Source organism: Calliphora vicina, chromosome 1, assembly GCF_958450345.1.
Source record: "Calliphora vicina chromosome 1, idCalVici1.1, whole genome shotgun sequence".
NCBI lineage: Eukaryota > Metazoa > Arthropoda > Insecta > Diptera > Calliphoridae > Calliphora > Calliphora vicina.
In genome coordinates, this window is record NC_088780.1 from 41,081,139 (window position 1) to 41,096,919 (window position 15,781).

General features: G+C 27.8%; 1 protein-coding gene across 1 annotated transcript in view; it reads right to left on the reverse strand.

Annotated features, from left to right (window-relative positions):
• Positions 1-242: 242 nt before the first annotated feature.
• LOC135963740 (uncharacterized) overlaps positions 243-15,781 on the reverse strand; it is a 123,457-nt gene continuing 107,918 nt past the window's right edge. Inside the window, exon 2 of the mRNA XM_065515711.1 lies at positions 243-340. Coding sequence (XP_065371783.1) covers positions 243-340 — 98 coding nt within the window. The remainder of the gene's footprint in view (positions 341-15,781) is intronic.

The following is a 15,781-nucleotide window of genomic DNA, read 5'->3' on the forward strand; positions in this document are numbered from 1 at the left end:
GTTTTGCTTTTCAAAAATATTCAATGTGTATGTATGAATATGATCAGATAGAGGGTTTTGCATTTTAATACAAATTAATTATTTTGATTTAATTCTTTAACGTAATTTATTTAAGATAACGGCTAATTTAATATTAGTGATTAGTTGCACGAACGTTTTATGCTAATAATTACATAAGATAAAAAAATAACAAAAAGTTAATGAAAAAAAAAATTGTATTGATGTATGATTGGTGTAACTTATCACAAAAATAATGGTATGCCGGTGGTATAAGGTTGAATACGAACAGGCAGATCAATGTGATCTGTATCAAAATTTAATTTATATTTTATGGTATCATCTGAAACATATAAAAGAGATATTAAATTAGACACAGTAGTATCATTCTTTAATCGTCCTGGTCTAATGGAAGAAAAAAACATAAGTTTGTAATCATTGTAATTATTAAAGAAATAATAATTAAAAAATTCTGCATCAAACGCTTTTTTTACGATCTCATTGTGAATTTGTTCCTCTAGTAATTCTAACTTAATCGCTTTGCAATTATTTAGATTGATTTTACAATTTAATCTCTATCTTCTCTAAGAACTTCTGTTCAACAACTTTATTATTATCCGCATCAAAATTGGATAGAGCTTTAGATAAATAATGGTTGCGGTTTTGATAGCCACAACTATGATGATGACACTTTAAAAGTCGACACTCTTTTTTAGCCAATTTCCAACATAAGCCATTTATTTTTTTTCCATGGATCTAATATTTTCCAAAAACAAAAAGGTAAAATATGTTCATGGTAATTCAATTCTGAATCGGCTTTCGCTATTTTGATAACTGATTGAAAAATGTAAAATTCAGCCTGCAAAATTTAGTAAGAAAACATGTATTGCAATAAGAAATTATTCCAAAATTAATTATTTGAAAAGATAATTGTATAAGATAGAGAAATAACAAAAATTCAAATAAACCACCAAAAAAAAATATGTTCGTTATAAAAATCACACAATAGATGAGGGCTGATTTACTGAACATTTTACCATCAAAAAGTCATTTTCGTGAAAATCAAAGATAGAGGGTTTTGAATATAGTCCCTCGATATATAGATAAATGTATAATTTTGTTCAAAAAATCACTATTTCCGTTTATATCGATTTAAAAATTTATATCTATTAATTTTTGCAGCTAGTTGTTAATACTATCACAAATTTTTATAAAAATCTTAAAAAAGAATATTAAAAAATTAATAGCATGTTTCACAATATCGAATGAACAATTTCGTTGGCATTCTAAGCGTATTAAAACTGATTCTTTCATATAAATATGAAATTATGTGAACCCAAATCAGTCTTCTTTTGCTTAGAATGCGGTGAAATCTTTCATTCGATATTGTAATTTTTGTCAAAATATATCCATTTGTCATGATCATTTCGAAATTTTGAATTTGATTATTATTCACGACTAGGAGGATTGAGATTTTGGAACAAATGTTTCTCCATGTTAGTTTGGAGTATAACAACTGTTAGAAAGACGTAAAGAAGAACCAAATAAAGTCATAGTAAAAATCTAAAATTTTAAAATTGAAACTCTCTTAAATTATAAGATATAACGTAGCGAACTATATAGAATTTTTTATTTTATTCTATTTGTTTTATAACTTAAATTAATTTAATATCTGTCCGTATGTGTACAAGTTACTAGCTCTAAAAAATCTCTGTATCGCACATTGTATTTAAAACGAGTGGTCGCAAATTCCGAAATTCCGAATACTACTTTGCGTACAAGTTTACAGATAGACAGACCGAAGCACATTGTTAAATAGACTCAGAAAGTTATTCTGAGTCGATCGGTGCACTTAAAGGATTGTGTTAGACTAATATTTTGTGGCAATAAAAACATCAGCAAAAACGCAGGATACCATCCCCACTATGATGATGTAGGTTATAAAAACAAAACATATATCCCAAAAATAAACTAATCCTATTACTATAGAAATTACCAACAAAATTTCTAATCTTAATATCTCACAATTGTAAATGTCCTCGTCTATTATTTAGCTACCTTTCATTCATTTATCATGTTTTTTTAGCTTATATTTTTTTGGGAGATTTTTTTATTCTATGTATTTTTATAAAGGAACATTTTTGTGTATATTTATCAATGTTGGCGTAACCATGTTATGCATTCCACAAATGTGGTTTCTTTTCATTCATTGTGTAGACTCTCATTAAAACAACATGTGTTTTTGAAAGGATTAGTTTACATGCCTTCCACAATATTTTCCTTATATCTTTGGCTTCCTTTTTCCACCCACTAAACAGGCTTGTGGGAAAAGGGCTTATAAATTGTTAGGTTTAGTTTTCTTGTTGGAATTATGAGTGGTGTATTTTGTGTGTTTGCATATTTAAAACAAAATGGTTTTTGATTCCAAATTAATTAAAGTCATTATTTGATGTTTGCTGAAAAAAAAAGTATGAAACAAAACCTCATTTATTTCAAAACAAAATTTTTGACTTTAAAAACAGGTCATTCATTCATTAGTGTGCGTGTAACATATTTTTAGTGGTTTTTCTAAAAAAAAAAATATGTTACACGTGCTTTTGATGTATTGCGGTTTAGTTTCATAGAAATAAAATCTAAAAAATTATATATAATGAGTTCATAATGATTTATGAAAAATAGTTGTTAATTGAAAACATTTTCTAATTATACATACATGAATATATGTATGTGTATTTTATAAAAGTTGGAGCCAAATTAAAATTAACTTTTGTAATTTACTTTCTCAAACAATTATTTGTTGTATTCATTGTAAATTAATCAAATTCCAGTCTAAAGTTTAACTATTTATTATTTATTATGGGTTTGAAATATCATTTTAGATCTGAAAATATGGTAAGTGTTAAGTAGCATCACCCAATTGATTATGAATTTGGAGCAGTTGTTTGTAGTCATTGCTTATGCTCTAATCATATTAGTAAATCTATAATGTTACTGAGCAAGGTTAGTAAATATTTTCTTGCAGGAAGGGCTTCTGTAACTCTCATTACCAGGCAAGCAAAAACATCTAATATAATATTTGTTCCTGTGTGTCGTATGAACACATAAGTTAACTTTTTATCCGTTTGAGACAATTTTAATTTTGGCATTTTGTAGGGCATATTTTTGCATATTTTGCTCTTTACAGCATATTTTTGCATATTTCTCTCTTAACTGCATATTTTTGTTGCATTTATTTTCTTTTCAAACATTGTTTTCATTCGATTTAATCAAATTGCTGAAAAACGTTAATTAAGATTTCATATTTTTTGATAAGAAAACAAATGAAAGAAAATGAAAAGTTGTTAAGGAAATTTTCAAAATTTAAAGTTCAATTCAATCAATTTACAAATCCGTTTCTCACTAAAACTGGATAGAGCATAGTTATCTTCCATTTTAAAAGATTTTTCATAAATATGAGCCATTACACGATTAAAAACATATTTAGAATCCAAAATGGGACCAAACAAATCTTTCAAAATTTTTAACTTAGGACTTGAACCAATGAAAATAAAAGGTACGGAATAAAATATTTGTTATTAAGCTGGTGAAATATTAGAAGAATCGCAATTAATAATCAAAATTTCAACTTAGATTAAAGTGGAGTTGAATGTGATTTTGAAACTGTCGTCGAAAGTGATATTGAGGATGACATTTATAATGATTACATTGAAATAGATGAAGGCCATGATATTAAAATATATGTATATAAGTGATGTTATTAACCGAGTACGTGTGTAAGTGTTCCAAAATATTTAATAAATCGAATGATAAACACAAATATTGCAAACTAAAGTTTTGTTGCGAGAAAAGCATGGAGTTCGTCTTATACATGATTTTGAACATCGTTGAACATCTTTGTCTAACATGGTAGTAAACTTTTTGCGTATTTGTAAATGCATCAATCATGCACTGCCTGACTTCAAATTTTACTAAATATTTTATATCTCGAAATTCCTTTGTGGTGCCATATTGTTAACAATGCAGTGGTTTATAATTGAGGAAAGTCTTAAGAAAAGAGAAGATATCTTTTTAAGATATCCTTGGTGAATTAAATTATTGGTTCAATATCATGTGTTCAAAAGAAAAGGTGTTTTAATAAAATAACTACATAAGAATGGTGCCGTGAAATAACTCCCAAAATAAAATAAATTCCAACAAAAATTAACTAATTCCCAATCTTATAAAATGAATTAACTCCCAACAGAATTTTGATTAAAGCATCGAAACATTCGTTACACCTTCTAAAATATTGTAAAAAAAATGTAAAATTCAGTCACTAAGGTAGAATTACACAGTACAACACATGATTTTGGGACTCAATTCTGACAATTGCACGTGAAAGTAGCCCCAAAAATAAGAACTTCTGCATCATTAGTTTTGTCAAGTTGGCTGCCGTAATAATTTAATGACCATACGAATTTTTTTTCCTCAAGGTGGATTTTTATCACTTTTTCTATATTTTAGCACGGTTATATCTATATACCGTACGGAATATCTCTTTTGTGGCTGAAGCAAAGTTGTAGATATTGAATAGTAGAAAAAAAGTACGGAACATATCTACCCGAAAAAGGTGCACCCAGTGCCTCAAAAATCGCAAAAATGACCATTTTTAAATTTTTTTAACCAATTTTTCACCTATTTTGCTCAATAACTGGATTACAAATCCAATTATGGACCGATCACCATGAAATTAGGTCGTGTGATTTGTGTCTATATGAAAGTTATTTATCATGAATTTTGTATGTATACCATAATTTTTAACAGATTTATTCACTTTAAAGTGATTTTCGGAAGCGGGTCTTATATGGGAGCTATGAATAATTATGGACCGATCATAATAAAATTTTTTGACATGAATTTTATATATATAAAATTTATTTTGAGCGAAATTTGTGTAGATACATATATAAATTAAACATTCATGACCGATAAAGTCCTATTTCGGGAGGGCATTTGTATGGGGGCTAGGTGAAATAATGAACCGATTTCAGCCAATTTCAACAGGCTTCGTCCTTGGATCAAACAAATTATATGTACCAAATTTTTTTATGATCGGTCCATAATTAGTCATAGCTCCCATATAAGACCCGCTTCCGAAAATCACTTTAAAGTGAATAAATCTGTTAAAAATTATGGTATACATACAAAATGCATGATAAATAACTTTCATATAGACACAAATCACACGACCTAATTTCATGGTGATCGGTCCATAATTGGATTTGTAATCCAGTTATTGAGCAAAAAAGGTGAAAAATTGGTTTAAAAAATTTCAAAAATGGGCATTTTTGCTATTTTTAAGGCACTGGGTGCACCTTTTTCGGATAGGTATGTTCCGTACTTTTTTTCTACTATTCAATATCAACAACTTTGCTTCAGCCACAAATGAGATATTCCGTACGGTATACGAGATATAACCGTGCTAAAATATAGAAAAAGTGATAAAAATCCACCTTGAGGAAAAAAAATTCGTATGGTCATTAAATTATTACTGCAGCCAACTTGACAAAACTAATGATGCAGAAGTTCTTATCCTTGGGGCTACTCTCACGTGCAATTGTCAGAATTGAGTCCCAAAGCAATGAACTGAAAAATGTTGTACTGTGTTATTTGATTGGCAACAGATTCGGTCTCAACTACGAATTTGTTTTCTCTGTGCAGGGAAAAATTATATTAAGGGTACTCATTTAAGCGCTTAAGTTTCCCATTTGTGCAAATGGGCAAATTTGCGCGACATGTTTCATGAACCCACCTTTTCAATTTTGTGCAAGTTTATACAGAAAATTTATATTTGTCAAATAAAAATACATAAATTCAACAAAAGCTTTAATAATTTTTTTTCAAATTGTATAAATTTTAATTTTAAAATGTTGAATGAAAGTTAAATCTTTGGAACAAACGTTGGTATACATAGTTTGGAGGACTTTGTTTATGTTCTAGCTGTTGGTTAATGTTTTCATACACAATGTCATTTAATACAATCATTCTGTTCCAAAGTTACACAATTTTCACATGCACAAAATTTTTATATTTTATTTGATTTTTATTTCTTATAAATAAAAGTAAACAAAAGCAGCTGATTCATCAAATGCACAATAAATTCAAGTTTGCGAGTCTAAATTGTCGCGCAAACTTATCGGAGTTGTGCAAAAGAATTTCCATACATTTTTTGACATTTCATTTGCGAGAGTGTAAAAATGCACAGATTGCACAGTTTGCGAGGCTTTTAAGCGTTTACATGAGGACCCTTATTATGAAATAAATTCCATTGCGTTGGAATATATTTTATAATTTTTTGGGAGTTAATTCATTTAGAGCTTCGCTCAATAACAATGTTTAGGATTGACAAACTTTGATCAGACTTAAAAAATTTCTCCTTTCGGATGTATCAGAAAGTGATTTCGCTGAGTAAATAGTTTTTGCCCTAGTTTTTCTCATCTAAGGTGTATCAAAAACCGGTTTTGCCCTGTAGAGATATATTTTTCTGCATATGCTTCAGAAAACCTTTTTCCCCGGAAATGCAAGAAATGTTTGCTAAGCGACTTTATATTACACACTACGCTAAAGATATATGAACAAATTATTTAGTTATTTAGATTCATTCATATGGCAGTAAGTGAATCGTTCATTTATTTTATGAAAAAGGTTATTAAGTCCTTCAGCTTTTGATAATAATATAATGGTATAGAACTCTCCACATATTATAAAAAGTAAATAACTATTTAACGCTTTATTGAATTTTTAAAGCTGAGCTTAAATAATTAACAAAAATGAGTCAGTTAAGCGAATAATCGAATACCCTAGTACTCTAAAAACACATCAGAACTCACAAAAATTTTGCTAATCTAAACATTTATGTATATATGAATGTAAACTGATATGCGTGTGTTTAAGGATATTACGTATATGTGTTCTATATCCACACATATGCCAGTATGTATGAGAATATAAAAACCAAAAAAAAAGAAGAAAAATGGAAATGATTACATTAAACATGCAAATTAATTGAATTTCATCCGGTTTTAAGCTCATTTCATTTCATATGTACAAGAATGGTAAAAGATATTTGAAATTCATTTCATATACTTAACAAATATTTGTTTGTTAAATTTTATTATAATTTGTTTTCAGTTTTATTTTACTCTGATACGTTTCCTTGGTACAGAATATTAGCAAAATAAAAAGAAAAAAAAAAGACATCAAAGCTTATTTTTTATATGAATTGCTTTAGGAGTATTAAATACATTTCGTTTCATTTGAGAAAATTGAAATATTTTTTTTAAATATTAATGCAAGACACATTCTTGAAGATAAATTTAAAATGGTTTTGATTTAGGCTGGTATTATTAACAATACATTATATGTAAATAAAAGAAATGTTTAAAAATGTAGAAACAAAATTCCATTGATGCTATTTTAACAATAAATGAAGCTTGTACTGGAAAGTGAAATATTGTGAGTTTTTTTATTTAGTCACAATAAGCTCAGAAAATTGTAGACAAACGATTGTATTATCCAGATCACGCTACCTGAAATCTTTTTTAACCTGGTGTTAATCTAGGAGACACTCTGCCGCCGGACCTGGAACTAACTCAAATAAAATGGTTTTGATTTGAATATTAAACATTGAACATGGACGCATATAAGGGATTATAAGCCAATTGCATAATTTTAATCATAAAACCTAAAATTTAAAAATTTTGTTTACTGAGCAAATAATATGTAAAAAATTCTACTCAGAAAATTAGTTGTTGAAATTAGGCTAAAATGGAATCAGGGCAAGCGAGGTTTACCAACAGTTTTGATGAAACTGAAATCTGATGCCTTGTATATGTTTTGAGCTTCCTAATGAAAAAAAATGTTTTGCAACTTACAAGAGTTTTTTTTCAATAACTTGATATCTGTACTCACAGATTACATCAAACATAAATTACACATCCTTGTATGGGAAACCACACAAACATTTTGGAAAAATTTTTATATTTTTTGTAGAAAACGTTTTAATTTATTTAAAAATATTTGTTGATGTCGAAATATTTAAAAAGTGACGTTGCTTACCCTCTAGTGTGGTATTCCATACATGTGTAATTTTTTTCTTGAAGATAAACAAATTAGATAAAAAATATAAATTGATTGCCATGATGAATCATGACTTTGACAAAAAATAAATATATTGTTAGTATAAAAAAACAAGTAAGAAAGTATGGTCGGTCAAGCCCGACCATATAATACCCTACACCAAGTAAATGAGCAAAAACATTTTTCTTTTAAAATATCAATAATTTATATTCGTGACTGATTTTCGGAAGTGGGCCTTATACGGGAGCTATGACCAATTATAGACCGATCACCTTGAAATTAGGTCGAGTGATTTATGTCTTAATAAAAGTTATTTATGTTGTGTATATACCAGCATTTTTAGGAGATTTATGCACGTTTAAGTGATTTTCGGAAGCGGGTCTATATGGGAGTTATGACTAATTATGGACCGATCGTAACAAAATGACATGAATTTTGTGTATATGAAACTTATTTGGAGCGAAATTTAAATTAAACATTTATGACCGATAAAATCCAATTTCGAGAGGACATTTGTATGGGGGCTAGGTGAAATAATGGACCGATTTCATCCAGTTTCAATAAGCATCGTCCTTATATGTACAAAATTTGATCGAAATATCTTCAAAATTGCAACCTGTACTCTGCGCACAATGTTTATATGGACAGCCAGCCAACCAGCCAGACGGACGGACATCGTTTAATCGACTCAGAAAGTGATTCTAAGTCGATCGGTATACTTTAAGGTGGGTGTTAGACCAATATTTTTGGGCGTTACAAACATCTGCACAAACGCATTATACCCTCCCCACTATGGTGGTGTAGGGTATAAAAATACACATACCGTCTGTGTGAAATACAACACTCGAAGGTAAACAATGTAAGTTTTTATTTTTAGGAGCTGAGACTTAAGAAAGCGTTTAATATCAAAATAATCATAATAATTAGTTTCTATATTTTCAGTGAATCATTAATGTGCATTTGTTATTAATCTTATTAATATGAGTGACAAGATAAAAGTACCTACTAAAATTAATAAATATTTTCAACAAATCTCAACTGGGTCCTACAAGAAGTTGGCCAAACAATCAAAGGTCTGCCGTAAAACTGATTCTAATGTTATTAAACGTTATCGGGAGAACTTATCCGTTGATAGAAAACCTGTTTCAGGTAGAAGGATTGGTCCAAATGATGTTTCTAAAGCCAATAAATAGAGAACATTTTCAAAAGAGCTCCCAACACATCCGGTAGTAAAGCATTCTGGTAAGCTCAGTACTCGGACTATTTGGTACGAAAAGTTATACCCAATGCTAGTTTAAAAACATACAAGGCTCAAAAATTTCCAGACACGAACTTTGCTAAAAATTTAGAGGCCAAACACCTGCTGCATAATGGATGATGAAACGTATGTTCTGGAAAATTTTTCGCAGCTTCCAGGTCAATATTTTTATGTTTCTGATAGTCGAGGGAATGTTTTAGAAAAGCGTAGGACTTAAAAGCAGAAAATTTACCCTAAAACTTCTTGGTATGGTAAGCAATATCAAGTTACAAAGGGCTCTATAAATATCGAAATTTTACATCAAGGAATGTTTACAAAAGCGAACTCTTCCATTCCTAGGACTTCTTAATGTGTCCATTTATTTTTGGCCTGATTTGACATCCTTTCATTATGGTACAAGAACAATAATGTGGTATTTGAACCATGAGAGGCAAATCCTCCAAACTGCCTGGACCTAAGGCCAGTGGAGAGATATTGGGCTCTTGTTAAAAGGGAATTGAAGAGCACAAAAAAAGTGTCCAAACATTTTGTTGATTTTAAACAGAGATGGACTATAAAAACCTTAATGGAAGGGTTTCCGGAAAAGGTTCATAAATTCATCACTATTGATTAGAACTATAAAAATAATGTGATAATAATTTCAATCAAATTAGTGGTTTAATTTTTTTAATAATTATGTCTGTTAAGATTTTTTTTCGATCTCTCTTCTTAGTCTTTTACAAGCTTTAGCCGAAAAATTTTATATTTTATAAGCTTAATCGTATATTTTTATATATTTGGGGGATTCAAACGGTCTTATATTAGGTCGTATTGTCATAATGTCCTAAAATATTATTTTAGTTTAAACTAGGTTTATTGCTTTATTTCCAAGACATATAAAATAGCAACAAAATGAAATAACGATCATTAAAATCGATTGTTTTTTTTCGAATAAATTCACAATTAAGTGAATTTGCTCGTTTTCAAAATTTTTGTTTTTTGTTTGATATACATAAAATTGAGTAGTTAATGTTCTTCTTTCGAATTATTGAATTTTAAAAACATTTTTCCCATGCTATGTACAAATTTTATGCATATATTGCATTTCAATCGGCTCAGTAGTTTCGGAATTATAATTAAAAATTTAAGCAAAAAAATATATTTTTTACGTGAAAATATCATTTTTTTTGTTATAAAAAAATCATGAAAGATCGAAGGCCGCAGAAATTGTTCAGATTTATTACTTTATCGCAAAGCCACATGTAATAGGAACAAAATGAGATATCGATCGTAAAAATCAATGGATTCTTTTCGAATTTATTCACAATTAAGTGAATTTGCACATTTTCACAAAATTGTATGTGCTTACTTTGAGTACTTTAGGTGGAAATTTTGCATGGGTTTTGTTGTTGTAACAAAAACAAAACACTTGTAAAATGTGACAAAAGTTTATAGATATTTCTAATGAAGAATGTCTCACTTGCAATATAAAAACGAGGTACAGGTTTAAGGAAACTGAAACAATAACAGATCATGCAATTTTTTGGTAACTGAGAATTATTTCATTCTGGTGATAGTTTTTTCTTTTCTATAAAACAACCACTGTAAATTTGTATAGAAATATTTCTGATCAAAATTTTTATTTGTGTTTGTTGTGTAAATTGTGTCTTCAAAGTTTGCACAAACCTTTAATTGCAATAATTTTCCCTTCAAAGTTTACGAAAGCTCTTAATTACAATAATGTATCTGATGCTGACGCTTGATATTCATTCTAATCAAACGCTTTAAAGTTTATTTAATTTGTAAATTAATTTAGATAAATTACATTTCTGTGCCAGTTTAAGTAAACTTTTTACTGATTACTTCAATTAATGTTACGCACATTTCAAAAATATATATTACACATAAAGTAGCATTTTAATTGAAAATTTCAAGCATGAATTTACTTTTGAATAAAATTTTCATTAAAAAAAAAATATAAAGACTCTTTTAAAATGCTGTCTTAAAAAACTGTTACTATAAAGATAAAGAAAAAAAAGAATTCCTGTGGTGCTCATAATGATTTTATTTTATCACAAACATTTTTTGCTCGTTGTAATTATACACAAGTTATTTGTTTTAGCAATAAGTCCATGTTGTCCGTATTTTGCAACCATTTAAAGTGATGTGAAAAATGTAAGGGAATAAAATGAAATTAAATATATTTTTTCTTACCTAGCATTGCCTGTCAACACAATGAACAGTCATTGACATTTGGTAACGTCAACTGCAAACAATTTTAAATAAAATTTTTTTTAAACACACAGAGGTAGTTTTTTTTTGTTGAAATTTTTTGTTTGTATGTTGTAGTTTTCAATTATAATGGAAGTATTTATAAATAAGTAAATAAGTAAGTTTGGTTTACAAAAACACAGCAAAATCAACAGGAATATATGACAAATTAAATATGCCCAGTAAAAATATGACACTTTGTACATATGACCACATATCACACATGTTAACATAAATTAACTGAATAAAATTCAATATTTTTTACTGTGCAAACTGTTATGACAAACAATTAAGTTTACTTGATTGGTTTTCAATCTACTTTTTTTGTACAATAAAAATAGTTGTGTATTCATACACATTAAAGAAATTTTGGTTTGACACTAATATTTCATTATAATTTTACTAAATTTTTATTTAAATCACTTTAAAAAATCAAATCTAATTTTAAATATTGTAAACATTCAATGTACCCCTGTAGTTTATTTACCGAATTATTGAAATCATTTAATCTGCCAAACTTGAACAAAAGCTAACAGTATGGAACAATTGAAATTAATTTGAATTATTTATGCCATACAATAATTTAATGCTAAATGATTTTTGAATGTTAATTTTTTTTTACACATTTCTATTTAAAACAAATTGGATTTTTGAAATTTACCAACAAAATTATTGCAAAATTCATAATCGGTATTATAAATAACATTTAGTTTACCTGACTCCCATCACCCACTGTAATATATTAACAATAGGGCATTTATTTACATATAATATATCAAATTAAAAAAAAACAAATATTGACTTGTAATACATGTGGCTTGGCTTTTCATAATTCATATTTTTGTTAAGCCGATAAATATGATTTAAAATATGTACATATGTATATGAATTTGATAAAAACAAAAATTTTGTGAATATTTTATATTGATTGGGAATTTTTAAGTTACTAATATTCTATGTTAGGAATACATTTGTGGGATTTATATTCTTAATTAAAATTACACTGTGTGTCATATTTTGAATCATGGAAATATAACCATATACGGACACCACTACGTGATAAAAGACCAAAAAAAAGACCAGTATCTCCCAGTTTTTCCCAAAGTCTAGCACTTTTTTTTACGGGCCCCAAAATATTTGAGGCCTCGGTGTCATTTTTTAAAAAAAGTTATCATTTTCTCAGGCTCATATCTTGCAAACAGTTCGGAATTTTGATTTAGTCTCTAAAGCAAAGTAGCCCATGACATAAAGAACAAAATTTGTGAACATATAATATCAGAAAAACCTCATCTTAAAGATAAAAATCGTAAAAAACTTTAAAAAAAAATCGTAATACATATTTTTAAAGCTGCCTAAAAGTATGCTTTAGTTTATAACAATTTAATAGTTTATAGCCCAAAACACATAATTCCTTCTTACTAACTTATATTGACCTACAAAAACGGTGTTAAGAATCATTCCTAGGCAGTTCATATGTCTTAGAAGGTTGTTTATTGAGGTCTTAGGTACATTTTTGTAGTTGATTGTTTCCTTGAATTTTGAAAGGTTTGCTACCTATGGACCAGAACGCTCGAAAAAAGGTAAAAAAAATCGAATTTTTTAAATTTTTTTTCCGATTTTCATCTTGAAGATGAATTTTTTTTGATTTTATATGTATTTTATTTGTTCTTTATGATAAGGGCTACATTTTTGCCTCAGAGAGTATATCAAAATTCGGAACTGTTTGCAAGATATGAGAATAAGAAAATTATAAATTTTTTCCAAAAATTAATACGAGGCCCTTTGGGGGTCCACAAAAAAAGTGCATGACTTTGCACAAAACTGGGAAAACACGGGTCTTTTTTATATATCTGTATATGTTTATTTTTTTTACGTGTTGCTCTGTGTTATATATTATGTAAATGATTAAAAGCAATATAGAGACACTTTTTATATTGCTAGTAGTACTTAAATGTCTTAACTAACATAACTTCATTTCCGTTTCATCGACAATTTTTTATAAGAAAATTAAATGTTTTTTTTTAGCTAAAATCGTTTTCATTTCTTATTTCAGAATTCTCACTTTGTGTATTTTTGCTGGAAACAGCTTACCCTTATCAAGTTAATATCTTAAAAGTCATGTCATTAAAAGATTGTCAAAAAATAAATAAAATATTTTATTTAAAATACCATTTTATTGTTTACCAAATATAAAGAAAAGGTTTTAATTTTCTTTATTTTTTTGTTTGTTTTGGTAATATCTTATTCATCTTCTATATACATATGTACCTTAAGCCAAAAGAAAGTATTAGCAAGGTCATTTTTAATTCTTTTTTGTACTGTTTGCTGTAGTATTGGTTTGGTTAGAAAACAAATTCGACTTATTAGACAGTGAGTGAAAACTTGTCATATAACGATTGTATAAGTTAGAAGCAGTTGTTTTAGTCCAGTAATATTTAGGGCACAATTATAATTTAGGATATCTTTGATTTTCAGAAAATGTATATATTTCAATTTTTGAAGTTGTCCTTCAAAAAAGGCATCCTTTAATATCCTTAAACGTTTCCCATATAAAAATTATATTTTCGTTTTCAGAAAACAAGATGATAATAGCTAAAAAACAATCAGAGTCAAATTCATTTCTTACTACATTTAATTAAATTAAAGTTTAAACTCTTATTTTTACTTTTAATCAATTTCAATTTTCTCTGATTTTAAAAAAGTATTAATGATTTCATTATTTTTCTAGTCGTGGTTGTCTTATTCATGGAATTACCCATATGACTTTTTTAAACAATTGGAATGGAAACTTTCAATGTTATTAAAGGATTAACGTTTTGAGGGACATTTATGACAGTGTTTTATTTTGACAAATTGAAACAAATTCATCTCTAAAGATGTCAAGATAATCATCTTTCATTTGACAAACACATCACCAGTGTAAATTAAAAAAAAGAAGAAATTCAGACTTCACTTTCTTTGCAAATAAAAGATCAGTAGATGAAAAACTTAAAATTCAGTATGACAAAATGAAATGTAATCGTTTTTAGCCTTTTCTTGTGCGATTAGAGTGTTTTCGAATTATCCGAAAAAACGGTTTTTTTTTAAATTTTCCGGTTTTTTTAAACCGGTTTTTACAAAAGGACGATTTTCAAGTTATTCGACAAACCGGTTATTTGTCTCGAATTATTCTACAAAATCGAATATTTTTTTGAATTTATTTTAATATTTTATACGATTACTTTTAATAATTAGCTATTCTCCTTTTTTAATTTAAAACAAATTTTAATACAAAAACGTTGTAATTAAATTAACAAAGACCTCTTTCACACTAGGCAATTTAGTTGCGCAAGTCTCTTGTGTTTGTAGGTGCTAGTGGTAATGTCGGGCAAAGGAAAATAAAATTTTGCATGTTTTGTTTTTGATCAAGAGACTTGCGCAACTAAATTGCCTAGTGTGAAAGGGGTTCAACCAACGTAAGCCAACTTTGACAGATAATAATCAGAAAACATATCGAGCAAAAAATAATCAGGCTTTTTAACGTCACCTGTAATAAATTCGTAACACTTTTTAATAGACTTTTTTAGATCTAAATGAAAGTTCATCAAAACATATATTGAAGCTCTGTTTAACATTAAAAGAAGTTAAAAATCCACACAAAAGAACTAATATTGCAAGTACTAGCGACTTAAAACTAGATTTTAATTATTTGGATAAATTTTCAAAAATATTGAATTAAATATTTTATACATTTTATGTATTTTAACAGTTAATGTATGTATTTGAATCACTGTACAATTTTTAAATTTCTTTTAATAAAAAAAAATTAAGCTTAATTTATACCTAAATTCTTAAATTGACAAAAAAAGGATTAAAACCGGTTATTCGAACCGGTTTTTGATAGCAAAACCCGAAAACCGGTTTTTAAAAATTACGCTTTTTCGAATTATTCGAAAACCGGTTTTTTTAATATGTCGAATATTTGACAAATATAGGTGCGGTGTTCCATATGAGTATACTTGTTATAATAATAACCAGTGTTGCCAGGAGCTGGCAAAAAAGGAAGCTATATTGACCTCAAAAAAAGGCCAGAAAAAGCTAAACCGCTTTTAAAAAAAGCCAAAAAAAAAGCTAAATTATTATAAATTAAAAATTTAGATTTACATTTATTTTTAAATA